This window comes from Sceloporus occidentalis, unplaced genomic scaffold (assembly GCF_023333645.1).
Source record: "Sceloporus occidentalis isolate IW3139 unplaced genomic scaffold, rSceOcc1.0.p SCAF_2, whole genome shotgun sequence".
NCBI classification, from domain to species: domain Eukaryota; kingdom Metazoa; phylum Chordata; class Lepidosauria; order Squamata; family Phrynosomatidae; genus Sceloporus; species Sceloporus occidentalis.
Window position 1 is genome coordinate 63,172,821 of NW_028316982.1, and position 21,332 is coordinate 63,194,152.

At 39.9% G+C, this 21,332-nt stretch overlaps 1 protein-coding gene across 8 annotated transcripts in view; it reads right to left on the reverse strand.

Annotated features, from left to right (window-relative positions):
• LOC149318470 (cytosolic purine 5'-nucleotidase) overlaps nucleotides 1-21,332 on the reverse strand; it is a 97,667-nt gene that overhangs the window by 1,726 nt on the left and 74,609 nt on the right. For 6 of the 8 annotated variants that reach the window (XM_089509779.1, XM_089509783.1, XM_089509785.1 and 3 more), the window contains 6 exons: nucleotides 19,051-19,117; nucleotides 15,358-15,528; nucleotides 14,079-14,130; nucleotides 13,745-13,805; nucleotides 11,737-11,913; nucleotides 9,594-9,722 (listed from right to left, as the gene is read on the reverse strand). In XM_089509779.1, coding sequence (XP_089365905.1) covers nucleotides 9,594-9,722; nucleotides 11,737-11,913; nucleotides 13,745-13,805; nucleotides 14,079-14,130; nucleotides 15,358-15,528; nucleotides 19,051-19,117 — 657 coding nt within the window. Of the gene's footprint in view, nucleotides 1-5,384; nucleotides 9,723-11,736; nucleotides 11,914-13,744; nucleotides 13,806-14,078; nucleotides 14,131-15,357; nucleotides 15,529-19,050; nucleotides 19,118-21,332 lie in introns of those variants that run through there. The other 2 variants (XM_089509782.1, XM_089509781.1) reach the window with 2 other exon arrangements.

A 21,332-nucleotide genomic window follows, 5' to 3' on the forward strand; every position in this document is an offset into this window, starting at 1 on the left:
GGTTTTTATGTGCCAGCGGGGATTTGAACCCTGATCTTGAGTTGTAGGCCAGTGCTCAAACTACTGCACCACGATAGCTCTCTTTCTGTATAGCAATACATAATGTGGCTTTATTCATGAATGTATGTATCTTTTTTCTTTCTCTCACCCACTTTTCTTTTTACTTGTAACTTGAGCCCCAATTCTTGGAGAAAGTTGGGATATAGCAACTAGACATCTAAAGGATGACATCTAGAAAAAGTGAAAATAGCATCTGATCCTTTCAAGTGCATGAAAAGTGTATTGTTCTTTTTTTCATCCTCACACACATTGGATTTCCCATGGTTTAGTACTGGAGGGAGATTTTGAAATTTTAACAGCTCAGTAGCAGGAAAATTGAGTAGGGTCATGATAGCATTGGGAGGGGGGACCTAATAACAACTCTCTGCCATGCAACAACAACAACAAAAAGACACTGGCCCTCTGGGTCAGGGATTGACAGATGCAAGTTGAGGGACTACTGGGGAATTCAGAGACACAGTGGCAGTAGGTCTGACTGAATAGCAAAAAGGAGCTTTGTTCAACTTTGGGGTTTCATGTGATCTTTCTAAACAAAGTGTGCTGCTTCTGGTCTCATTGCCTGGGAGAAAACCATTGAGGAATGACTGTACCAGACTGACCACTTTGAAAGCTCCTTTGAAATTGCACCTATATAGTGACTCCACCATATGATCCCGTTCATCATTGTTTGTACATTAACCATTGCTATCATTTTTCTTCATGCTGCTCTAAAATGTTACTTGTAGCAAATTGTGGGCATACCACTGAACATGAGTTTTAAAGTAGTTTCAAAAACTCAAAGGCACCATCATATCACCTCTTAACCTTTTCTCCAGGCTAAACATCCCCAGCTCCCTAAGTCATTCTTCATAGGGCATGGTTTCCAGACCTTTCACCATTTTGGTCACCCTCCTTTGGACACGCTCCAGTTTCTCAACATCCTTTTTAAGTTCTGGGCACCACAGTTTAAAAAGGATGTTGAGAAACTGGAACGTGTCCAAAGGAGGGTGACCAAAATGATGAAGGGTCTGGAAACCATGCCCTATGAGGAACGACTTAGGGAGCTGGGGATGTTTAGCCTGGAGAAAAGAAGGTTAAGAGGTGATATGATAGCCCTGTTTAAATACTTGAAGGGATGCCATGTTTTCTGCTGCTCCAGAGACTAGGACCCAGAGCAATGGATGCAAGCTCCAGGAAAAGAGATTCCACCTCAACATTAGGAGGAACTTCCTGGCAGTAAGGGCTGTTCGACAGTGGAACACACTTCCTCGGAGTGTAGTGGAGTCTCCCTCCTTGGAGGTCTTTAAACAGAGGCTGGATGGCCATCTGTCGGGGATGCTTTGATTTGGATTTCCTGCATGGCAAGGGGCTGGACTGGATGGCCCTTGCGGTCTCTTCCAACTCTACAATTCTATGACTGGATGCTAACCAAAGGAAGGAAATAGTAGTATTCCTTGCCTAAGAAAACCCCCTTAAATTTATAGGGTCGCCATAAGATGACAGAAAACTTGGAAGGCACACACACACACACACACACACACACACACACCATGCACCACATGGCTGTTAGGGGAAGGAAGCCAAAGATGAGTAGATGTTCAGTTGTTTGAAACACCAATGTTACCGTGCATTTAATTATTATTATGTCTGTACACCTCAGACAAAAGCTAAGTTATTAGACTGAACCCTGTTGTAGTTATTGTGGGTTTGTTTGTTTTTTCTGGTAAGAAAATATCAGTCTGAAAGGACCCCAGATGCACACAGAATTATGACTGAGCGCCCTGATTCCCGCCCCCCCCCCCCCGAAAACTGCCACAAACCAATGAAAATGGGACGCAGAAATGATGTGACACCATTTCTAGTCTACCAACACACCAGGGAGAAAACTCCCCCCCCCCCGACATGTGTGAGTGCCACCCTTGTTCTATGCAGCGGCAGCAGGCCTTAGAAACTTCAAACCATGGTGTCCTCCTAGGATGTGTAACAACTGGTAAAGAGCAATTTGATTCTGGTGCAGTGTCCTCCCCCTCCCCATCATTGAGCTTCTTTTCCTCCTCTGTAATGCCCACCCTGGTGCTTCTGATGTAGTTTGTCTTCATTGTTGGGCCAATTCCAATATATAGCCTTAGCCATAAGCAGCTATACTGGGGGTCCTAAAATATCAAAGGAAAAAAGAAAGCTCGCTGCTTCATTCCTTCTCCATGATTTGATGCAAAATGCATCTGAAGTGGACTCCCAACCACATGTAATTTTTTATTATTTGATGTCTGACTCAATTACTGGGTAAATTACATGCATATTCACAATGGTCCTGACAACGGTCCCTCTTCAGCAGAGTTCCCCCTGCTTTTCAAGTCAATCAGGTCCATTGTGACATGAGTCCTTCTCACCCAGGTTTCCCCAGTTTACCTATTTTTATCTAGTCAATGCTGGCAGCTGGAATTTTCCCCACTGAAGTGCCTGTCTCTAGCTGAAGTGCCAGTGCTGCTAATACCAATGGGTTGCCTTTTGGCAAAGGGTTTGAAATGCAATCTTCTGGTGGGTCCTTGAATTAAATGAGCAGCAACTGAACCTGATTGATAATATAGAAACAATGTAGGATTGCTATTCATTTTTTACAATTGGAGGAACTGAGAAACACTGATTCCTCTTGAATTGTTGCCTTCTGTCTCAACTTTTCCCTTCCAGATGCAGGATTGGGATAGTGAGAAATTAAGGTTTCATCTGGATCTTGTCCTGTTTCTCTCTCTCCTCCTCTTATACACACATGTACATACACAGTAATACAGTGATTTACATGGTGCTGTCATTTTAATCAGGGGAATTACTGCCAAATTAGTCAGGTATAGAGCCCAACTTTTTAGTGTCAAACAAGATGTTATGGGTAGATAGATACATGTAACATTTATCTATTTTTTCCCTTAAAAATGAAGTTACCTTGAAGACTAGGATGGAACAAATACTTTGTTGTTTTTTGTGGTCTCTGCGACTCACACGTAGAGATTTTTAATTTTCTGTGTAGCATTTTTTCTCCTCATACCTGGTTGTGGCAAAATTCTGTCCTTTTCATCACAGTAAATTTTGCTCTTCCCTGCAGCCTTTAGAAAAGTGGGTGGTATTTCAGGAGTTTTAGATTTCATTCTTTGACTAGTGGCCATGTTGACTTCAGTTTCTAGGAGTTGGAAGTCCAAAATATCTGGATGACCAAAGGCTGAGAAGCATTACTTTAGAGCTTGTGACAGTTAAAAGTCAGACCATGGCATGAATGTGCCTGTTGGCAGAACCCAACTATCCACCAGAGTACCTATGCTGTTGTCTACAAAGTAGAGGTTACACCCTCCTGGGGTGTGCAACACCAGCTGAATGGCTCACAAGCACTGTCCCATCTTTCCTAGCTGCTGATCAGCTACATGGTGCACTGGGTATTTTCAAATTGTCCTTGCGCGTGGTGGGAAGAAGGAACACAGATTCTGCTCCCAGCTAAAATAGTTTCTTCTTCCCCCGGTGTACAAGGGGCAGGTGGGGGAAGAGGTGTTTTGTGCTCCCAGCTTGAGGGTATTATGATAGGAGGTACAGGATACCTTCTTTCAAGATGTTTCAAAAGTGACATATGCCAGCATAACCAGGAGTTCTACTGGTGTCTGTCACCAAGAGGATTCTGGTTCTTCTAAGCCTCTTTGCAAAACATCTTGCACTTGAGTTCCTGCTTGTGCTGTTCCTGAGTTGCAGGACTTGTTGCAATCTAGGCCCACCTACTTCCATTCGTGCCTTCCATAGTGAGAGGTAGGCCCCCGGAGGGTGCAGCTGAGACTCCAGAACAAGAGTAGTTGTTGTCAGGGACTCCTGTGGGTCCTGTTTATCCATGATGTACTTCAGGGACATCTGCTGCCTCGTTTTTAACTGACCATTTGTTATGCGAGTACAATTTCTGTGGCTGCTATCCTGTTTTTCAATGTAATACATTTCATTTGCTATGAAAGTGTGCTCAATGCTGTATTTATACTCCCCAAATCACTCTCCATAAAAGTTAGATCAAATATGGCAGTTATCAAGTATTTGTCCCCTGACTGTACCTCACTGAACTGAAGGGAAAAAGCAGATTCAATTATCCATGGTTTGAAAATATTCCAAAAATATATAAATTCAAAAAAAAAAAAAAAAAAAAAAAAAAAAAAAAAAACCCTGATTTTGCATTTTTATATAAGGATCACAGTTATACTATGCCACTGAATTTAATGGGACTTGGGTTTCTGTGGATTTTGGTATCCACGGGGAGCCCTGGAGCCAAACCCAAGCAGATACCATAATTCCTTAAAGTACAGTAGCAAGAAAATGCCTTTTAGGATTTCACAAAATATGGGAGTATATCATTCCAAAACCAAAGCTCCTAATTTTCTAAAACAATTTCTTCTCAGGGGCAGTGTGTAAATTATTTTCCATCTAGAAGTCACAGCATTCTGTGTTATGTCATCATATATTATTAGTCCCATATAAAAACAATCATTCCTATGCAGTTCATCCTTTTGCTTTCAAAATCCTCATGCTGCATAGATTACCAGTACAGTACTTATCATGGCATTGCTTTTTAAGACTGCAATTTGTTTCCATATACCACTGCATCCCAAAACCTCTGTACTTTCCCATCATGTGGGATTGTTGCTAAATTGTATCATATTGTAAATTATTCCATTTCTTCCAGAATTGTAACATTCTGCTGACAGTATTCCACATTGACTATGTTTGTATAAAGTCTTAAAAAGCACAAATGAAATGTATATGTTTCATAAATGACTAATAACCCGGTGAATTACTTAGTGGTATTACAGATTTTCAACTTCTATTTATTTTGAACCTGATTTATCTGTATATTTTTGCGATTTTATTGAAAAAGTGTATTTCTATTAGATAAATGATTTTTCCCTGTTGTTTTCCTGTTCATGATTTTTTTTTCACTGCAAGCTTCATTTTATTTACAAAGGGCAACTTGGAAAATGTTTAATTATTAGTAGCGTAAAGAATAGAGAAAGACTTGTGTTTCTGATGGCTTTTGAGAGTATTTTGGTAGCCCACTTACAGCTACTGGCAGATCTGTCAATGTTCCTTTAGTTTCCATTTCTAGAGAGCAGGAAAAAAGCTGACAGGTTCCAGTTAAGAGTCAGAGTACACACTGGTTACATTTCTTCTAATGTGGAAGGGAAACTTTAGAATTGTATGTTTTAATAAGTACTCTATGGATCCCATCACTACCCCCCCCCCCCATTTCTTTTTATCCTATTCATGGCAGCTTTTTGTGTTCCCTTCCTGCTTGTCTTGTTTCCATATAATATTAAAAGTGCCATTTGTTGTTTGTTTTTTTAATAAATCTGATAGCTATGTATTAAATTCTTGAACCAACAACCCAAGTGCTTTCCTCCTGCCCTCACGCAAGCATCAGATCAAAACCTGCGTGTCTTCTCTTGACTTTAGGTATTCTATAATAGGACATACATATAAGTGCTTATGGGAGAAATGCCAGCATCTCTTCAAAAGATATCCTGTCTCTGTTTCTACAATTGACTAATGTCTCAATTTAGCTTATGCAAGGGAGATACTCACGGTGTAACTTATTTTGAGGGAAGCAACACCACAGATTTGTTGAGTATAGACAAGTGAAGGCCAACTAGAAAAAAAATCTTTACATGTACATGTATCTTAATGCTCCCCCCCCCTTCAATTATACAGTGAGTACCTCTTCATAGTTTGTCTTTGCCAGTCCAGATTTTGTATCCTATGGACTCTGGCCGAGGGAAAGCAGGGAGATAACCAGGAGATCACTACCCTCAATGGTAGTTTCTGTATGATGAGAGCATTACAGCAAGTCAAAGTATACAGAAGCAGGAAGACTTGGTTACTTTCATTTGTGAGAACAAGAAAGCTTTTATAACTGGCATATGGAAATGCATTTCCTCCCCAGTATATGGTAGGCTCACAACATACCTCTCACTTCTCTCTGAATATCAAAGGCAAAGGAAGAAAGCTTCAGAAGGAAGAAGAAAAAATGGTCAATCTTCAATCCACTGAGCATTTTATGGGGCTTTGCTACTTCCCAGCAGGCAAAATCCGTTTTTCTAAATAGAATATCCTGAAAAGCAATAATGACTGCAATAGAAGCATACTTGGTTGGACACTGCATTTTGGCATGGAAGTTTTTCTTCTCCCTGTATGCAGAGGACAGACTTACTTGAGTCAGAACAGGAACAGAGTTGCAACCGGTTGGTATTCTAGACCCAACTGATCTTGTAAGCTGCCAGAAGGAGTGTCTGGGAGCAGTGTAACTATATTTCTTAGAAATTAGTAAGGACAGTTAGAAAGGAGAGTCAACGAGGATACCTAAGTATCATCACATGATTTCAAAGGTTAAGTGTTTACCTGGTTAAAACCCAAGTGCTAGTTTGTACTGCCTGAATTCCCCCAAGGAGCACAACAAAACTGGGAATGAAAGTGTGACTTGGGGTGAAACAGATGGCCCCCATGGGGCAGCTTGGAGCCACCCCATTTAAGGCTGGATTGGGGCTGTGGCAACCGCACTGCGGTCTCAATCCAGCCAGCTTCCGCCCCAAATAAGAAGTGGAAAAAACCCACTCCTATTTGGGGTGGAAAAAAGCCGCCCCTTTGCTTCTAGAGCTGGCTTTTTGCCAGCTCTAGGGTGCGTGGCGTCTGATGCCATGCCCCCAAGTCACCCCGAAGCTGCCCGGCATGTAATCACCAGGGCGACTTCAAATGCCATGCTCCCAAGCCAGTTTAGAGCCGGCTGAAGCTGTCGGTCTGTTCTAGCCCTTAGTCTGACAGCTCTGCTGGATATCGAAGTACTTTTACGTCCCATCTTTCATCCATGAAGCATGGGTCCCTTTTATTCCATTCTCCAACTACCTTGTATGGAAAGTAAGATGGACTGCATGTAACGCTCAAGTTTGCCCAGTGGGTTCCAGAGATTATTTCCTACTTTCTTAAGTCAGAGGAAGAAAACCTCTGGTCCACAAAGGTTCCCCATGAAAGTAGCTGGAGCTGCAATTCTAACAGATCAGTGAATGGGAATAGCAGCTACCATTTGCTGGCATGCACTGTCCCGCCTGGAACTCAGCAGCTGCCTGCACATGCTACACTCCTCTTTGGCCACATGGAGAAGGGAGGAGTGAGGTCAAATGATGTCAGGGTGATACTAATCCACCTAAGACTTGCATGACAAAATGCTTCTCTGAGTTTCTTTAGAGAACAAGGGTACAAATACAACAAATATACAATGATGCTAAAGGGTCTAAATACCCTGAAAGCACCAGATCACATTGGATGTTAGAAACCAACCAAGTTAGCACTTGGATGAGAGACTGTCAAGAAACACCAGGTGCTGTAGATTATATTTCAGAGGAAGGAACTGGCAAAATCACTTCTGATTAATCTTTGCCTAAGAAAGCCATATGAATGCATGGGGTTGCCATAAGTCAAAAGGCAACTTGAAGGCACATATACACAGAGTGCATATAGACACAGAGTGATGCTAACAGACATGCTCTTGAGCTCTTTTCCCCTTTTCAACATTGCTTTGTTATTGTTTCTTCTGTCAGCCTTCACACTTTCACTTGGTGAAACTGGGCTGCTGGAAACCTGAGAAGACTCACTGCTGCTTGATCAGACAGCACCTTCCAACAGTAATCCTTATAGTGGTATTATATAGCTCTTTCTGCTATATACAGTAACCCAGCTCCATGGTTAAAGACCACGTACTCAACCAGTACTTCAGCCAAACTGTAAGACAGCAAACTACAATTTACCACAGTACCTCTCCATTTTGTGAATACATTTGTCCCTGTCATAACATGTTCCTTGGAACAAGTTTTAAAGAATGTTTTATTTACAATACAACCTTTCACCTTGTTCATATGCCATCTTGTTCAGCAAGTAATATAACACTGATGTATCCACTTCTCAACCCTTTTTCATATACTTCAGAGCTGCTTAGTATGAAACCTCATAATTTTTATTTCCAGATCCCTTAGAACAGCACCGGCTTCATCCTGCTGGTGTGCAGTTCAATCTATTTTAATAATGGAGTAAGATTAATTACAATTACATGATTCAAAATAAAAATTCTAATACTTTAAAATAGGGCTTCTGGTCTATATTCAAATGGCACAGTATGGTAAGGGATGTGCTATATACCCCTGGAAACAGTATGTATATGGCTGGTCTACATGAAGAAGAAAGTTGACCCGCCTTGCATTAAAAGATAATTCAGAGGAAAGTGTGCTTTAACATAATTGTATGAACAGGGTAACGGCCCAGGCCCACAGAGCCATTTACAGATAATATGGAGCAGACCTTCAATTATTCTCATTCTTGGAATGGAGGTAAAACAGAGTGGCCTTGTAAGGACATCCTGCTGAAGGCTGCATTTGTTTCTCTTTCCCTCTCTGGCATGGCTCCAGGACCATGAACTCCTATCTAATGGAACTTGGTTTCAGAGACCAGAGTGACTGCCAGCTAAATCACAGAATTTTAACAGGTTGCCCTTACACAGAGTTTAAAGTGTTACTGACAATAAGGCTAGGAAATGTGCCACAGATCTGAAATCTTCCCTTCCAGAATCTGTAGTTTTTCTTCTGTGTGGGATGTACTCATGCCTGTCTCTTTCAAAGCCATACAAATACATCTAAATAACCCCCTTTTCCCTACTTTCCTCATTAAGTACAGCAGAAAAGTAATCAGTTAAGGAATCACTTGTTAGTGAAAAGAAGTTCAGGGCAAAAACAAGCACACAGCATAAGGCTGATAAGAAGATCCTAGAACACATGCACCACATGCCAAGGATATAGATATTAAAAGCTTTGGAATTAGCTTCTCTCAAACCATCAAATACAGAAAGTGAGTAGAAGCCAAATTCCATTAGAATTAGAGAATTAAACCTTTGCAGAAAGCAAACTTGTGCTTTAAAGGGATGGATTCAGCCCTGGCAGTTAACTGTCATTTCCATGCATACAGTATTGAGTACTGAAATACATCTTTGTCCCTAAAGAAGTCAAAAGGTATTAGATCTAATGAATGATACTGGACCACTGTAATCTCTGCAGGACCTAAGGGCAGTCTTACTGCACTAATTCCAAACATCCCTGGGAGGCAGTTTTAATAAAATGCACCAGTGAGAGGAATAAAGAACACACAAGTAGCCCCCTCCTCCCATTGCCACAGGAGGAGCAATGCAGTTAGGCATCTGTATCTTGTCTTACCTCATCCAGTGCAAAATCCTTTACATTTGGAATAGGTCTGCAAAGAATAAGCTTGCTAAGAACAAAGGGCTTCTGATTAGTGTTAATTTTGTTGTCCCTCCCACCCCATGCCCTAGGACTCTGAAGTGGGAATCTGTTCTTGCCAATTACTGCTACAGCCACACTTTATGAGAGGAGGAGTTACAATTTCTATTCCTCCTCCTCCTCCTCCTCTTCATCATCATCCTCATCATGGCAATGTGTGATCTCTTGGGGAGTTTGAGGGAAGAGGTTGGGTGGTTTAATCTCACTAACAGATCGGGTCAGCTGGTGTCGTTTGTCAGAATCTTTCAAGTCCCCAGAATTGCGGTTGCGGGTGGCCATGGGTGACTCAGTCTCATTAATATCCACGTGAGTGTGTTCTACCGTTGACTCATGCGGCATCTGCATGGAAACAAAATATTCTTTCATCAGTGCTCTGCAATATGCACAGATGTTAATACACACATGTCTGATTTTTATATTAATGTATTGCACAGAGTTTTACCACTGTACAAAAACATGGACATGCTGCCTTTCAGCCCTAAAAAAAGACCCCAAAGAGGTTCACAATAATTAAAATTAGTCTGTGGATTACTCCTCTGTCTGCTCCTGTGAATAACATTATCATTGAAAACTAGAGAGTATTAAAACAAGCCAAAGTAAAACATGAAATAAATCCCAAAAGAGGAAACATTAAAAACCACTGAAAACGTTGAAGAATCAGAACAACTCTGCTACTTGCTTACAAAACACCAAACTGGGAAAATTTATCATTTTCTGTAGAGGACAACATCATCTTAAGAAGTTGCAAACAAAAGAGGTCTTCTCTCGTAAAAGACTTTGTTCCTTAGCAGGATAGTTTCCACTGAGTACTAACAGGCCAACTGCTGAGAGTGTTTACAAAATAACAACTTCAACAGGTATTACTGCTCATATGGATTTTAATATAATCCACGTGGCTCCCCAAAACACTCAATAAGTCAAAATCTACAAATATTCCCAGATGGAGCACTCCTCTATTAAAAGGCACTGTGGACCTACCACATCTTTTTAACAGATTTTCCACAGTATTAAAAAGACAGAAAAGTGGAGAAACAAAGAAGGGTTACAAACGAAGGATGATGATGTCTGGCTTTCTCATAAAATACAATAAATGAGGCAGGACAATGACACGATAAAAACTTTGCCTGGAAACACCTATGATGGGCAAAGGCCATTTTCATTCCTTTGTGAATCCTCAGACAGCAGAATATCAATGACCTCCCTCTAAACATATTCTTTTCCTCTCTTGACTGTTCACCACTGGCCCCACTCTCTTAAAAATAAAACAGCTCTTCTATCAATGAAATGGGAATTGCACTGTTATACCATACTTATAGTATGCACTTTACTACAAAATCACAGTCTCATCCAGACCCTAAGGTTAAATGAATTCCAAAAATTTGTATTTGAAATCGATAGTGTTTGAATCTGCCAAAGTTTGAAGGATATTAACATCAAGCCTGCAATAATAAACAGAAGTACTAAGGTACAAGTCCTACAGAGACCACAGCAGGATCTACTTCTGAATATGCATGGAGTGGAGTGTGTCACACAGATCTTGAGTATACAAGTTAGGTTTGGTGACAATTTCATAGTTCAAATTGTCTCATCAAGTACAGTGCATAAACACTGTTTTTGCAAATATTCATATGGAACTAATAGGCTTTCATAAACCAAAACTGAAAACACTTTACTTTATTCCATTCTGTATTACTGAATAGCTAAAGCTCTCTGGGTAGCTCAAAAATAGTTCTTAAAACTGTCAACTGTAAGAAAATAATACATAGTATAAAATTACCAGGCTTTTGCTTCCCTTCGGCAGCCTCCTACACCTTCTCCCCTGATTTTCTGCTATCTACTCTCTTTCCGGGAGGAGAAAAGACACTCACCAAAGTGCCAGTGAAAACTGTCCACAAAAATCAAGACACAAATCTAAGTTGTTACTATATTTGTGACCAAGCAACAGATGTCTCCCCAATTCCAAAAACAGAATTAAACAAGAATCTCTAAAGTCTGCTGTAATGCACAAATCTCCTTTGAATTTTGTTTAATGCACAACATTCAAAGGGAGGACCAGGTAAAGCCTTTTGCACCTTATTAAGGCTCTCTGTTGTCAGCATTTAAAAAGGGAGCCACTTGAGGAAAGGGGGCTGCTGCTTCCATTATGTAGTCACTGATATGCTTTCTGACATTTCATAACATGCAAAGATCATGTCAGCCACCATATCTTTGCATTTTAAAGTTTCTTTATTCTTTCAATTGCATAAGAATATATACTTGTTCTGACTGGGGCATTCTTCACCTTGTGACTGAAGGTTCAGAAAGTACATACACAGACTGATCTACAAAATCAGGTCCACTGGTTTGAACTCACCAGTACATGGGCAGCTCTGAAGAGGTAGCTGAAGGGATAATACAGGAGGTTGATAAAAGAAGCTGCATAGAGGTCTGCATAACGCATCACTTGACTAGCAAAGAGAGTCTGTCGGGAACCACTTCGGAACAGGCTTCCCATCATTCCATAGCACATATCCATGTCATGAGTCACTTTCTGAAATCAGAAAGCATGTTAGAACCAAGAAACTAATCATTTGCCACAAGCAAACAATGCCTTCTGGGAATGGGAAACATAATAAACGGATACATGGGATTCCCCCACTTACTCTACTGGAGGGACAGTTCTACATACTTGAAAAGAAGTCACTGCAAATGGTGGAGCACAACATGTACACATACAATTTTTGAATCAGAGACAGATTCAAAAGAGGTAAACAGATAAAAAAGCCAAACTGAAGTAGATCGTCTAAGGTGGAATGGAATCTTCCACAATCTACCATATCCTCTAATAGAAAGCTAGTATGCATCCTGGTTTTGTGTTATTTAGTACAAAACAGGAAAAAGGTTTACTGAATTTAGTTAATAAAAAACCTTGATTTAATTGAATTTACATGAGAAGGGGTGGGAATTAACTCTTAGGTTTATGAATTAACTCTTAGGTTTATGTTAAACTGTATTCAAGTTAAAAGCCTACAGTAAAATCTTTACATAATGGAGATGAAAAATGCCACCTGCAATTTTACTCCCCCACCGCCTGTTCTGAATTTGAGAAAGAAGGGAATAGCTGCCTGAATATTTGAAAATCCCCATTTTTCATCAATCCCACCAAAAAACCAAACACTTTCCACTTTCTCCATCTACATCTCTAAAATCTTTTCTCATTTCTCCAGTTTATTGATTCCCAGCAAAGGTTCCAGGGTTAGAACTTCAAAATTCAATTTCCTGAGACAAATGAGACAGAGTATCTGGTGTAGAGAGAACACAGGAAGACCACTTGGATGCAAAGAAGGACCTCCCTCCCCACAGCTGCCTTTACTACTTGTTGTTTTAAAGTCTTTTAGCTTGGAGATTTCTATTATGCTCTAATCATGAATGACAATTTTTTTAAAAAATTTTTACAAACATCTGCACTTGCAATAGTTTAATTCCTGTGACCTAAATACTGTAATTGCTCAACCCTGAGGGACTTTAAAAGTGCAAAAAATAGTTTTGCAGACACTTACTTCTGGGATTAAGTAATACCGAAATTCTAAATTAATCACTTAAATCAAAAGATAAGTTTAATTCTGTTAATCCCTTTCATCAGAAAATTTCTAAATTAATTTTAATTGTCCCCAATTACTGCTTAGCAAGGCTGTAAATGGAGAAACTAGAATCTGTCCTTACCACAAGGAGGGAGAGGACCCAGTGCATTTATGGCATAAAACCCCTGAAGAGATTAACAGAGAGGGAGATCAGTTTTATACTCTTTTTGTTTGTATGTGTAATCAATTACGGTTAAAGATTTAAAGTTGTCAGCTTGGTCCAACTATGAGCTGTACAGGCAAGGCAAACTGTGGGATCTTTCAAAATTTGCCCAATATACTGTCCTTCTCCAAGAATGTTGCATAAGGAGGTGGAATAACCCCAGCACTTTTGCTGCCAATCAGCATTCCAAATTTTTATGTAGTACTGATAGGAAGGGAGGGAATAATTCAAGCAACCCAATCTAATACCTGAAACAGACTGCCAAAAAAAAGCTGCTTCGGGTCTCTTTGGGGGTATGCTATTTAAATGATGCATGCACCCTAAGAATCCGGAAGCTGCACCAAAGCTGCACTCCAGTGCTTAGGAATGGAGTGTTGCTTTGGCGCGACCTCCGGACTCTTAGGACCCATGCATCATTTAAATAGCGTATCTCCAAAGAGACCCGAAGCAGCTTTATTTTGGCAGTCTGTAACAGGCCTAAGATTTTGCTGAATTGCTAGGGGAAAATAGTCCACTAAGGGAGTAAAATGAAAACCAAAGGGAACTTTGAAGTAAAAGCACTTTATGTTCACTATTACCTTAATACGCCTCTGGATGGAACTGATGTCAGGCCTCTCATTGCTGCTACTGTCCAAGTGCCTGTTGAAGTAGAAAAATTAATTACAGTCGAGGACACTGAAGACCTATGTGGGGCATGGATTTGGAGAGGAAATGCCATTTTTGAAGGCTGTCTTTTTAGAGCAATAGCAATATAGAAACAAACATGCTCTTCTGCTCTATATTCCTATATTATGTGTTAATTTGGAGCCAGTAACAGGGTGTAGCTACTTGGTTAAAAAGGAACAGCTTCAACAACAGTGGTAAGAGGCAGTTATCTGGACTATTCACTGTGCAGCAGAATCTGTTACTTACTTATATAGCTCAGCCAAGAAGATGTCTAAACTCTGAAGTTCTTCAAAAAGGCCTAAAAGATAGGAAGAAGAAATAAAAGGATATTTCATCTGAAACAAGTACTCCTGACCAGCAGATGCTGTCTTGTTCTTGCTGGTCTATGGCACAATTTCATAATCTTAATCTAATACAGCCCAAGTGGGAAAATATTACAGCTTTATGCCCTCATTTCTAGTTTGTAAATGGGAGCAGTCACAGGACAGAGAACAACATTATCTACTTTATATATTGAAAAAGAGCAACAATGCTTTTGTAAATGTTTCTATGTCCTTCTGGTAGAAATGTCCCAAAATTTTCAGATACCTGTTTTCAGGCTGTTTACAGCTTCACATTCCTATTTCCCTGCCCATGACTTTACATTCTTCAGTAGAAATAGCCTCTCTTTTTATTATAAAATAATACCGTATATACCCAACTATAAGCTGACTTCATGTATAAGCTGAGGGCAGGTTTTGGGACCAAAATTATGGATTTTGCCATGACCCATGAATACGTCGAGGGTAAAACTTGGAGGCTCCCTCAGTGTGTGTATGTGTGCACACAGCAAGAGAGACTTTAATTGAGGCTTTCTGCTTCATCGTTTCAGCCTTCATTTCAGCCTTCACTCACTCCCCAGACATCGGGGGCACAGGTGGGAAAGGGACTCTGTTTGTTGAACAGCAATCAAGCACCCAGGACTTTTTCTGCTTGGCTCAAGAGAGAAAGAAGCTGCTCTCTCCAGCACATCGGGAAATCTGAAAGAGCTGCTATCACATTACCATACTGACCCATAAATAAGTCAACCTGGGATTTTGGGGTCAATTTTTGGGCATAAATTTTTCAACTCATAGGCGAGTATATATGGTAATAAACCATTATTATTTATCATTGGTAAGTATATTAACAAAAAGAAGGTGTGTGTGTTTTAAATAAATAAATAAATGTCAGCAACAGTGGTGACATAATTGGGAGAGACTTAACAGTCCCACCCCAGTGCATAACAAATGCCAATTTATATTTGAAGGGAGTAAGCTACAAAAGACAAAGGCATTACCATCACAAAACTATTTGGAGACCTGTGCCCTTTCCATCCTGTTGACTCACATAAACAATGCAATCGCTTCTCGGCCTTTTGGCTAAGATCAAGTATGTAGTGTAGCACATAAACAATGCAAATGGTCTTTAAGAAACCAAGGAAACCCTGTTTCAACTGCCCTACATTTGAGTTGGGTGGCTTGGGATGACACAAATAATTTCTTACAGCTTTTGTCTGTCCAGACATGAAGCTCCTGTGCCAGCTCTGGAATCACTAGGAAGGTCCTCCAACCCTGGCGTTTTTTGGACTTCAGAATGTCTCCAAAGATATGGTCACCTATATATAAGATGTCTTTGCCCTTGGCCCCCAAGAGATCACAGATTGTATCAGAGGAGCCTGAGAGAACAATGAAGAAAATGGAAGAATTAAAAACTGTACATGTAGTAGCCATACTTCTACAATGCTCTGGCTCCAAGTCGTAAATATATGGGTGGTATTCTCCTCTTGATAGATTATGAAGCAAAGCCTGCAGCACGTTGTACTGGGAGAACATTTTCTGGATGATAGATCTATGGTGTGTGTGTGTGTGTATGGCATGTATGCTTTATAATCAGAAAGCAAAATAGTCTCATCTGAAGACCTCACACTTGTCTCTCTCAGTGATATACTTATTCCAGGACACAGTATTATTCTACCAGCTTTTTACTGTTTTCTTACAGCTAACCACAACTAATGTATGTTTTGAAAATAGTAGGTTACCTGTTTATAGGACAGATTTTTAAAATGCAAAATATTGTCCTGAATCATACTAATGAATCCTAACTACAGCTGACCCCAATGAATTAGTTGTTGGAAGGTGAGCCAACCTACAGGTAAATTTCATTAATCACTCTACTCTACTTGGAAATAGAAAGAGGATTCAGGCCATTATCTTCTATCTAATGAAAATGGGATATAACTTTGGGTGGTTAGAAATTGGAGAAGAGCAGTATTACATCATCCCAACTACTAAACATTACCACCCTATCTGACTTCTATTTAGCATATCTATTTAACACATCCTCTAAAATTAATCTTTTGTTTCATTAATACAAATGCTATCAGATATCTCCTTACGCCTCTACTTCACAAAGGACTTATACACTTATAGACAGAATTTAATAACTGCTAGTGTTTTTGTTTAGATACAGTTTGCATTGTTACATCATTCCATCTGATACACCCAGAAATCTGTTTTGCACTTAGCAGATACTAAATTACATCTGCCAAACACCTCCTGCACTCCACTTTGAGACAGTTTAAACTGCAAATCTCAAGCCATTGTCATCATGTCCAAGATTTTGTCTCCATTGCCACATTCTTAATACAGGTCTGGAGAAATTAAAATCTTTCTTTAAAAAAAAACACAACCACCTATTTTGTGATATTGTAGTTGGTTCTAATTACAATTAATTACTCTACAGGATCTTTAGGATTCCAGTTCATGAGTTACTTCTATTCATCAGTCTCCAGAATTCCATGGATAAGAACTAAGCACAAGAAATCTGTGAGACATGAACTGTGCCACATTCTCAGTTCTTCTTACAAATATGTTTTTTTTACATCATCAGCCTAACCTCCATATATGTTTACCTAATCAGCTTCATGAAAACAGATACAAAACAGACAACAGTACTGTAAAGATGAGTTTGTTTGCAAACTCGGATGCCCGAAAATAAACTAGAAAAGTAACTGAAAGACATGGTCATGTTAGTCTGGAAAATCAGTATGCAAAAGGGAGACTAACTGAAAGAAAGAAGCTGGTAGCATGACCTTTTGTAGACTTAAGACTACTTTCTCAGATGCATAGGGTTGAGAGTTGACAGACCAGAGACAGACCTATATAAATTGATTTGTGTGAGAATGCCAACTGAAATTCAAAACCTTGTGGGTATGGAGATGAAGTTTTAAGAATGGTCATTGGGAAACAAAGGGAGGAGGAAAGATGTTGCCTAAAGCTAACCATATGAACAAGTACTGGAATGTAGTATGGAACCTGAGGAGATGTGACGAACTGGTCAAGTTCCTCATGAGGATGAAGGGTTAGATAGTGGTGAAATGTGTGTAGTGTAACAGAAAACCATTATCTCTGTTCAACCCACTGCTGATGGACTTGAGTATGTGGATACATTCCAATTCTGCCATTTCTCTTTTCAATCTTCCTTTGTAGTTCTTTTGTTCAAGGACCGCTATTCTGAGGTCCAAGATGGAAAGCCCAGGACAACTGAGGTGTTCTGCAATTGGTTTTTGTGTATCCCTACCCATGTCTGTTTTATGTCCATTTATTCCTTGGTGCAAGGACCAGCTTGTTTGCCCAATGTAGAGTGCTGAAGGGCATTGCTGACATATTATGGCATAAACCACATTGGAACATAAACAAATGAAAGTCCCTCTAATATTGTGGGTGATGTCATTAGGTGCTATGAAGACAATTCCTGAACAGACATGCGGCCAAAATTGGCATCTGGGTTTGTGGCAAAGCTTTGTACCAGTGTCTGTGTTGTGTGTCCTCTTGTAGGTAATCTGTATGTAGAGGGATCTTATAGCATTTTTGAGACTAGCTGAAAAAGCTAGTAGCATGAGCTTTCATAGACTTGAGCCTACTCAGTGCAAGAGAACAGCCGCTCAAGTCTACGAACGCGCATGCTACCAACTTTTTTTCTAGTTAATCTCAAAGGTGCCACAAGACCCCTTTGCATACTGACTTTCCAGACTAATATGGTTGTGTCTTTGAATTCTATCTCCTGTAGGTAAGTAAGAAGCCAAGCCCTCCCTCCAGTCCATCTGCCTTGGTCCAGGCCTCGGAGGTAGAGAAGAACTGCTGGACCTCATCCCCTTCCCCTCCACCACTCCCTTCTCCTTTTGTGCCGTGTCTTTTTAGATTGTAAGCCTGAGGGCAGGGAACCACCTAATTAAAAGATTGTATGTACAGCGCTGTGTAAATTTACAGCGCTTTATAAATAAAGGTTAATAATAATAATAATAATAATAATAATAATAATAATAAGTAACTGTTTGAGGTTTGGAGGCTGTATGTAAGCAATTAAAGGCCTGCCACTAGAAGTCCTTGAGAGGGAAGCATTATGATCCAGAATGGGTTGCGGTTCATTGATGATATGTCTGAGTGGTCTCAGTTTAGAGCTGTATGTGACCACCAGTGAAGTTCTCTCATTTTCTGTTTTCAGTCTGTTCTGTAATAGATGAATCCGGGGTACAAGTCTTGCCTTGTTTATTTTTTTATTTCATACAGTGGGTACTGTAGCTTGAGGAATGCTTGTTATAATTCCATGAGTTTGGCGTCCCTTTCTTGTGGGTCCAAGCAGATGTGATTATATTGGAGGACTTGGCTGTAGACTATGGATCTGGTAATATGTTCAGGGTGGAAACTGGAGGCATATAAGCACATGTAGCAGACAGTGGGCTTGCAATATAGTGTGATGCTTAGATGTCCATTTTGTAGATGTACCATGGTGTCCAAAAATGAACTTGTTATTTTGCTAGTTCCAGGCTGAGAGTGATGGTGGAGTGGAAGTTGTTGAAACTCTGATGGAATATCTTATGTGAGTCCTCTCCATGAGTCCAAATTACCTCAAGGTAGAGGAGTAGTTTCTGGGTGCAGGATTTAAGGAACTATTCTAGGTCAGCCATGGAAATATTGACATATTGTGGTGCCATGCACGTGCTACTATATCCCTTTGCATAGTTAAGTAACTGCAACTTGAACCTATTCTGGGTTGTATCAAAGAAAGCCTTTTAAGATAGAGAGCATATACTCTGCAGAAACCATTATGAAACTTAGAAATCCAGACCAAAGGAGGTTAAAAAGATCTGTATTGTGTGTCTTGATAAAAGAACCAAGCAATTGCATTTCTACTTTACCTCCAGAATAGACAATACCATGCTGCAACGGACCTGTGTAGGTACCAATCTTCAGCTTGCCAGTAACCTGAAAAATAAATAAATAAATAAAAACAGATAGGTGGCTTAACTGTAACTGATGTTCTTTGATTTGTTATTTGTGCATTCACACCATATAGCTCTGCGACTGTGTAGAAGACAACTTTCCAGATCTGGGCTTGGCCTCCTCCCTCCCCTTTACATACATGGTTCAATGCCCTAATTTCAGTTCATTACAGCTAATACAATGGTAGCGCCAAGTTTAATCCAACAATAAGCTGAAAGGTGAGGAAAGGTAGGGCATGACAGTCCAAATTGCACACCCTGAAGAAAATCTGTTACTGGCAAGCAACATGACGTCCTTCATTGTGGTCCCTGAGCATTATCACACATATGTGTGACAATGAGCATGCTTATCATCATGGTGGAAAATTATCCAAGGTCAAAAAATAAAACTTTGTGGCCAAATGCAGCATCTGCTCTAGCACAGACATCATGGTGATAATTTAATAAAAGTGGAAGATATTTGTTATATGTCAGTGCTCTACAGAAATCAGAAGAGTGACATCCATCCTAAAAGCTGAAGCAATCATGGCTCTAGTGGAATGGATCATCAGATGTTGTGGAAGAGATACTTTTGATAAATAATAGGATAGCATAATGGCCCCCTGCTTAGTGAAGGGTGAAGACGACAACTGTTTATGCTACCACCTCCCAAATATCAAAGAAATGTGAGAACACTCTAGTAGAGATGAAGGACTAGAGTAGAAGACAGGTGGAATTATTTCTTGTGAGATATAAAAAACAAGAACTATTTAAAGCAGGAAGTGAATTTCTGACTGAAAAAAATACTCTGTCTTGATTCCATATCAGAAAGTAATGGTCCACTTAAAGAGCCTGCAGTTTCCTGGCCTGATCAACTATAATATTTGCTATAAAAAAATCCACTATATAGAAGGACAGTCTAAAGGCATGGTGGCTAAACTGAGCTTGGTGGGTCAAGATAGCACCAGAGGAACCTGTTTTTCTCTACAAAATAATTCCTGCACAGCACTTTGAGATGTTCGAATACTGGGAGCATGTGGTAGAAGAATACTGTTTTCTTTTCTTTCTTTTTTTTTACAGCAGTGGGAAGAAAACTACTTAATTACTCATCCTCAGATGTAAGGACAAAGTAGTAGAGGGTTTACATCCCTAATTTGAGTTGATATGAACACCAAGTGGATGGTTTTCTCGTTCTAAGAAATCTCATGTGTTTCAGATCTCTGTAGCATGCATATTTGGGACTTTCAAAGATCCTAACTCGAGGTGCAATAATTAAGAAACTTTCCTGGGGAATTATGGTATTTCATAGTCTGTAAACATTAAAAGGATGTGGTGTCATAATGGTTAAGATGCCAATTCTGATGACTGGAAGATCAGAAGGTTGGCAGTTCGAGACTAAAGTACTGCATGCTGGAATGAGCTCCTGTCACTAGTCCCAGCTTCTGCCAACCTAGCACTTCGAAAGCATGCAAATGCAAGTAGATAAACAGATGCCACTTCGGTGGGAAGGTAACAGCGTTCGGTGCAGTGATGACCACCAGAGTAGTCCTCCAACAACGCTGGCTTTTCAGCTTAGTAATGGAGATGAGCACTGCTCCCTACAGTCAGTTACAATTAGACATTCATTTCAAGGGACTACCTTTAACTTTAATCATTAAAGGAAGAGAAGCATGGTTATTTGGGTCACCAAGTAGCAATATTAAATTTGAACTGTCCATCCTGATCTTGAAATCACTTTAGAAAAAGAACTATTGAAAAAGTGAAACACAGTTATAAAAATAGTGCTATTACTGTGGATTATGAATTAGAACTGAAAGTAGAGTGCATAAAGGAGGAAAGGCAGGTTTACTGCCCACATCACAACTACCTATAAAGTTTTGGATCTGTGCTCAACACAGACACATATATGTGATGCTGAAAGACCACAATTAAAAATTCACTTTTATAAATTGGTATGTCTCTTACAATCAACTTTCCACATGTGATATTAGTTTTCTCTGGTGAATCACAGTCCAGTTGAACAACTGTTGTATGACATTACATGACTGGTACACAAACGTGCCACTGGTGTTTCCCTTCTCCTAACAGAAGGTTTCATTCACTATGGTCCAAAACACACTGCAGAAATAATCCATCTTGAGACCACTGTAACTGCCCTGGTAGTGCTAAGGAATCCTGGAAATTGTAGTTTATTGTGACACCAGAACTATGACAGAGGA